General features: G+C 60.0%; 1 protein-coding gene across 1 annotated transcript in view; it reads left to right on the top strand.

The window, feature by feature from the left end:
- MYBPC3 (myosin binding protein C, cardiac) overlaps positions 1-6,420 on the top strand; it is a 21,255-nt gene that overhangs the window by 10,364 nt on the left and 4,471 nt on the right. Inside the window, exons 15-24 of the mRNA XM_005870864.2 lie at positions 8-36; positions 136-302; positions 616-781; positions 1,494-1,600; positions 1,685-1,714; positions 4,107-4,246; positions 4,467-4,547; positions 5,022-5,181; positions 5,484-5,588; positions 5,674-5,862. Coding sequence (XP_005870926.1) covers positions 8-36; positions 136-302; positions 616-781; positions 1,494-1,600; positions 1,685-1,714; positions 4,107-4,246; positions 4,467-4,547; positions 5,022-5,181; positions 5,484-5,588; positions 5,674-5,862 — 1,174 coding nt within the window. The remainder of the gene's footprint in view (positions 1-7; positions 37-135; positions 303-615; positions 782-1,493; positions 1,601-1,684; positions 1,715-4,106; positions 4,247-4,466; positions 4,548-5,021; positions 5,182-5,483; positions 5,589-5,673; positions 5,863-6,420) is intronic.

The following is a 6,420-nucleotide window of genomic DNA, read 5'->3' as shown; positions in this document are numbered from 1 at the left end:
GTGCGAGGTGTCCGAGGAGGGGGCCCAGGTGAAGTGGTGAGTGCCAGGGGCCTGGGGCCGGGGGCCTGGGACGGGGTGGGAGGCCTGGGCACCCCCAGAGGAGGCCACAGCACGTGCTGCCCCCCCACCGGCCAGGCTGAAGGACGGGGTGGAGCTGACTCGGGAAGAGACCTTCAAGTACCGGTTCAAGAAGGACGGCCGCAAACACCACCTGATCATCAACGAGGCGACCCTGGAGGACGCCGGGCACTACGCGCTGCGCACCAGCGGGGGCCAGGCGCTGGCTGAGCTCATCGTGCAGGGTGAGGCCCGCGGCGGGGGGGAAGCGGGGGGAGCACACGGCCCCACAGCCCAGGACAGGAATCACTTTGACACCCGAGCTTCACCGTCCTCACCTGTGAAAGGGGGAGGCCGAGGTTGCCCCCTCAGCGGGCAGTGGGAGGGTCCGGTGGGCCTGGCTAGTGCCACGCACACACACTTGAGGTCCCTTCACGTGCACACACGCATCTCACACACGCACACGCGTGCTTTCACATGCCCACGTGCTCTCCAAGGGATTCCCGTCCACACCCGCACACGCCCGCCCCGGCTCACCGGCTCTGCCCCGCCCCCTAGAGAAGAAGCTGGAGGTGTATCAGAGCATCGCCGACCTGACTGTGGGCGCCAAGGACCAGGCCGTGTTCAAGTGCGAGGTGTCGGACGAGAACGTGCGGGGCGTGTGGCTGAAGAACGGGAAGGAGCTGGTGCCCGACAGCCGGATAAAGGTGTCCCACATCGGGCGGTGAGTGTGCGGGCCATGGGCAGCAGAGGCTGGGACAGAGACGACAGAGAGACAGACTGACACACCGGGAGACGGAGACAGACCGAGAGACAGAGATGACAGAGAGACACAGAGAGACAGGAAGAAACAGACAGAGGGACAGAGAAAGAGATAGAGACGGAGACAGAAGTGGACAGAGATGGACAAAAAGAGACAGACAGGCAGACAGGCAGGACACAGGCTGAAATGGAAGGTAAGAAGAAGAGACGGAAAGACAGAGACAGGAAGCTGTGGGGAGACAGAAGCACAGAGGAGTCCCTCAGAGCCGGAGAGAAGCAGGGAGAGAGGCAGAGGGGCTTCGCCCTGCGCCCAGCCCCTCCCAGTGGTGATGGGGCAGGAGCCACGGGGAGGCCAGGCCTGGCGGGGGGCCCTCACTCTCTCCCACTCTCTTACTCATGCCCCGAGCATCTGGGCCGGCCCGTGCCGGGCCCAAGGTCATGGAGATTAATGAGACCAGCCTCTGTCCAGTCTCCAAGGGCCCAGCCTAGGGGACACTTCTACCCTGCCTACACGAGAGGCGCTGGAAAAGTCAAAAACAAAGAAAGCACTTAAAACACCAGAACCCCAGTGAGCTAGGAGGGGGCCAGGGCCCCCTGGAGCTCTGGCTGGGGTGTCCGTGGAGGCCAGGGGTGTGTGGCCCAGTGGGACCCTCTGGGCCACTGCTGCCCTGCAGGGTCCACAAACTGACCATCGATGACGTCACGCCTGCGGACGAGGCTGACTACAGCTTCGTGCCTGAGGGCTTCGCCTGCAATCTGTCCGCCAAGCTCCACTTCATGGGTGAGCTGCGCCCCGGGGGGCGGGGGGGCCTGTCAATGGGCCCTGCCTTTGCCCTGGTGCCAGCTGCTCTTCCTTCTCTTGCAGAGGTCAAGATTGACTTCGTGCCCAGGCAGGGTGAGTCTCAGAGCCCCTGTGTGCCCCCTCCTCACACCCCCACCCCCGCCATGTCTCTCCTCCACTCACAGAGAAGAACAGAGATCTGGGAGAGGGACCTTGAGACCCAGCCCAGCTCTGCCGCTCAGGACTATGGGCCAACGATAACTCTCAGCCTCAGTTTCCTCATCTCTAAAATGGGACCCTAATATTGTCTCCTCCATAGGGTGGTGGGAAAGAATAGAGGAGATGGTGTGTGAGCCATCAAATGGCAGCACAGATGTGAGATTTCACTATTTCTTTTCCTGCTTTTAGAAGAGTCCCTCCTACTTTCAGATAAAACTTTAACCAGGAGAATAGTCCAGACTGAGGCATGCTCTAGAGCAGTACCTTCCAAACTGGGTTCACTTCATATAAGATACTCCGTTCAGAGGGGTTCCGTGGTAAAGTAACTTTCGGGAATACTGAACACCTGCTCCCATGCCCCCTCTTGCATAGTTAAGAAATGTGCTTAATTTTGTTTAATCCAGGGTTTCTTAAACTGTTTGTTTGTTTGTTTTTCTGGCAGTACATTGATGTCCCTGCCCCTCCACCCCCCGCCCCCCAGCACAGTTTAAGAAATGCTGCACGAGGCATCCTGATAATACAACTTCCCCGGAACTTCCTGGAGTGATAGAATATTCTAGATCTTGATTGGGTGGTGCTTATACCAGTGTGTACATTTGTCAAAACTCTGCAAGCTGTATGCTCAGATCTCGGCATCTCCTTGTGTGTGAATTATGCCTCAGCAATAAAACAGCAGACAGAAGTGGACAGAGATGGACAAAAAGAGACAGACAGGCAGACAGGCAGGACACAGGCTGAAATGGAAGGTAAGAAGAAGAGACGGAAAGACAGAGACAGGAAGCTGTGGGGAGACAGAAGCACAGAGGAGTCCCTCAGAGCCGGAGAGAAGCAGGGAGAGAGGCAGAGGGGCTTCGCCCTGCGCCCAGCCCCTCCCAGTGGTGATGGGGCAGGAGCCACGGGGAGGCCAGGCCTGGCGGGGGGCCCTCACTCTCTCCCACTCTCTTACTCATGCCCCGAGCATCTGGGCCGGCCCGTGCCGGGCCCAAGGTCATGGAGATTAATGAGACCAGCCTCTGTCCAGTCCCCAAGGGCCCAGCCTAGGGGACACCCTGCCTACACGAGAGGCGCTGGAAAAGTCAAAAACAAAGAAAGAAAGCACTTAAAACATCAGAACCCCAGTGAGCTAGGAGGGGGCCAGGGCCCCCTGGAGCTCTGGCTGGTGTGTCCGGGGAGGCCAGGGGTGTGTGGCCCAGTGGCACCCTCTGAGCCACTGCTACCCTGCAGGGTCCACAAACTGACCATCGATGACGTCACGCCTGCGGACGAGGCTGACTACAGCTTCGTGCCTGAGGGCTTCGCCTGCAATCTGTCCGCCAAGCTCCACTTCATGGGTGAGCTGCGCCCCGGGGGAGTGGGGGGGCCTGTCAATGGGCCCTGCCTTTGCCCTGGTGCCAGCTGCTCTTCCTTCTCTTGCAGAGGTCAAGATTGACTTCGTGCCCAGGCAGGGTGAGTCTCAGAGCCCCTGTGTGCCCCCTCCTCACACCCCCACCCCCGCCATGTCTCTCCTCCACTCACAGAGAAGAACAGAGATCTGGGAGAGGGACCTTGAGACCCAGCCCAGCTCTGCCGCTCAGGACTATGGGCCAACGATAACTCTCAGCCTCAGTTTCCTCATCTCTAAAATGGGGACCCTAATATTGTCTCCTCCATAGGGTGGTGGGAAAGATGAGAGGAGATGGTGTGTGAGCCATCAAATGGCAGCACAGATGTGAGGTTTCACTATTTCTTTTCCTGCTTTTAGAAGAGTCCCTCCTACTTTCAGATAAAACTTTAACCAGGAGAATAGTCCAGACTGAGGCATGCTCTAGAGCAGTACCTTCCAAACTGGGTTCACTTCATATAAGATACTCCGTTCAGAGGGGTTCCGTGGTAAAGTAACTTTGGGGAATACTGAACACCTGCCCCCATGCCCCCTCTTGCATAGTTAAGAATTGTGCTTAATTTTGTTTAATCCAGGGTTTCTTAAACTGTTTGTTTGTTTGTTTTTCTGGCAGTACATTGATGTCCCTGCCCCTCCACCCCCCGCCCCCCAGCACAGTTTAAGAAATGCTGCACGAGGCATCCTGATAATACAACTTCCCCGGAACTTCCTGGAGTGATAGAATATTCTAGATCTTGATTGGGTGGTGCTTATACCAGTGTGTACATTTGTCAAAACTCTGCAAGCTGTATGCTCAGATCTCGGCATCTCATTGTGTGTGAATTATGCCTCAGCAATAAAACAGCAGGGACACATGCTCCTCCGGGTGTCCCCTCTGTCTCTGACCTGTGTGTGTCCCCACCCCAGAGCCTCCCAAGATCCACCTGGACTGCCCTGGCCGCAAGCCGGACACCATCGTGGTTGTGGCCGGGAACAAGTTGCGCCTGGACGTCCCTATCTCCGGGGACCCTGCTCCCACTGTGATCTGGCAGAAGACCATGACACAGGTGCCGTGGGTCCCTCCTCCACTTCCCATCTGTGAAATGGGTGTTTGGGACCAGTGAGCGCCGGGACCTGCTCCCCCCATGTGCATGCCCTCCGGTGGCCCCGGGCCGGGAGTGTCGAGATGCAGCTGGCTAGGTGATGGGCAGCAGAGGAGGCGGGCAAAGGAGAAACAGGGGCTGCGTCAGCCACCTTCCCCCTCCTTCCCTTCTGCTCTGTTCCCAGGGGAAAAAGGTCCCAGCTGGGCCAGCCCCTGATGCCCCAGGGGATGCAGGTGCCAGTGACGAGTGGGTGTTTGAAAAGAAGGTGAGTGAGGCTGGAGGTAGGACCCGGCTTGTTTGCACACGGTACCCACCCTTGGGCAAGGCCTCCAAGAAGGTGCCACATCTGGTCAGCGGTGCTCCTGCCCCAGGCAGGGTCTCCACGCACACACCACACACGTCTGTCCACGTTTCACCCTCCACATCGCGGGAAGCCCTCCTGCTGCTGGTCCTCTGCCAGCAGCCATGCAGGGACCCTCACAGTGGCTCTGTGAGGTCATGTTATTCCCGTTCAGCGGACAAGGAAACGGAGGCACAGAGAGGACACGGGGTTTCCTAGAGTCCCCGGCAAATCGAGAGCCCCGACCCCTTGCCCGTGGCACAGGCTCCACTCAGGCTGTGCCTCCCCCAGACCCTGTGCTGAGCTCCTTTCCCGTCTCGGGGCTGTTGGCCATCCCAGAGGCTGCAGAAGCTTCTGGAGTCCAACGAGGGCCCTTCCCCCCCACGTCCCCCTCCCCAGCTGCTGTGTGAGACCGAGGGCCGGGTCCGAGTGGAGACCACCAAGGACCGCAGCATCTTCACCGTCGAGGGGGCAGAGAAGGAAGACGAGGGTGTCTACACAGTCACTGTGAAGAACCCTGTGGGCGAGGACCAGGTCAACCTGACAGTCAAGGTCATCGGTGAGGCCGACTGGCCGGGGTCCGGGCGGGGAAGGAGGAGGGGCGACCAGGGAGGGCCCATCCACCGACTCACTGAGTCACTGAGCACACGTGGCAGGTCAGGCTCGCGGGTCCATGGGGAAGACGGGGACACGGGTGGACATGGGCAGTGGGAGCCATGAAGGGTGGTCCGAGGCTGGCGACATGACCAGAACTGCCTTCCAGAGGGTTGCTCTGGTTCTGGGGGTGTTTGGGGGGTAAGGGGATGAGCAACATTGACCCTGGGCCCGGGCAGGGCTGATGTGGGTCCCCAACTCCCCCAGATGTGCCGGATCCCCCTGCGGCCCCCAAGATCAGCAACGTGGGCGAGGACTCCTGCACGGTGCAGTGGGAGCCGCCCGCCTACGACGGCGGGCAGCCGATCCTGGGTGAGTGGAGGGCACCAGGGCCGACCCGAGGGCAGGGGTGGGGGTGCCTGGGCCCCCGACCACAGCCCCCGCTTCCCTTCGGCAGGCTACATCCTGGAGCGCAAGAAGAAGAAGAGCTACCGGTGGATGCGGCTGAACTTCGACCTGCTGCGGGACCTGCAGCACGAGGCGCGGCGCATGATCGAGGGCGTGGTGTACGAGATGCGCGTCTACGCGGTCAACGCCATCGGCATGTCCAGGCCCAGCCCTGCCTCCCAACCCTTCATGCCCGTTGGTGAGCCTGCCCCGCCGGGCGCTGCCCTCATGCCGTCCCCGGCCAAGGGGCTCGATAGCAGCTGCTCTGTGTGGGCGGCCACCACACTGGGCATTCACATCCCTGGTCTGTCATCTGAGATCGGGGGCAATCGCTCATCTCACAGATGAAACGAGTGAGGCTCCGAGAAGTTAAGCGACTTGCTCAAGGTCCCCCAGCTGGTGGGGCCGGAGCAGGGACTCACACCACCCTAAGCCTTGTCTCATCTTCGCGAGGCTCACCTTTCACCTCGGTAGAAGGGGGTAAGGACACCGACTTCACAGAACTGTTGTTAGGGCGACAGGAGTTAGTGCCGGCAGAGCTCTGGTCTACAGCAGGAGCTCAATAATGGCAATTGCCCCCTGTCCTCTGCTCCCTCCAGCCAGGGTTGTCACGGGTGAAACAAGGGGAGGGCAGTGGGTGTCTGAGGCCCGAGGCACGTCTGTCTGTGGGAAGGGCCCTGGACCAGGAGTCGGACATCGAGTTTGCCGAGCCGGCTCCATCGTCCCAGGAGGCCCGCCTGAGCCGTCGCCTCCCCGA

Source organism: Myotis brandtii, unplaced genomic scaffold (assembly GCF_000412655.1).
Source record: "Myotis brandtii unplaced genomic scaffold, ASM41265v1 scaffold324, whole genome shotgun sequence".
NCBI lineage: Eukaryota > Metazoa > Chordata > Mammalia > Chiroptera > Vespertilionidae > Myotis > Myotis brandtii.
This window is presented reverse-complemented; position numbering and strand designations above follow the sequence as displayed.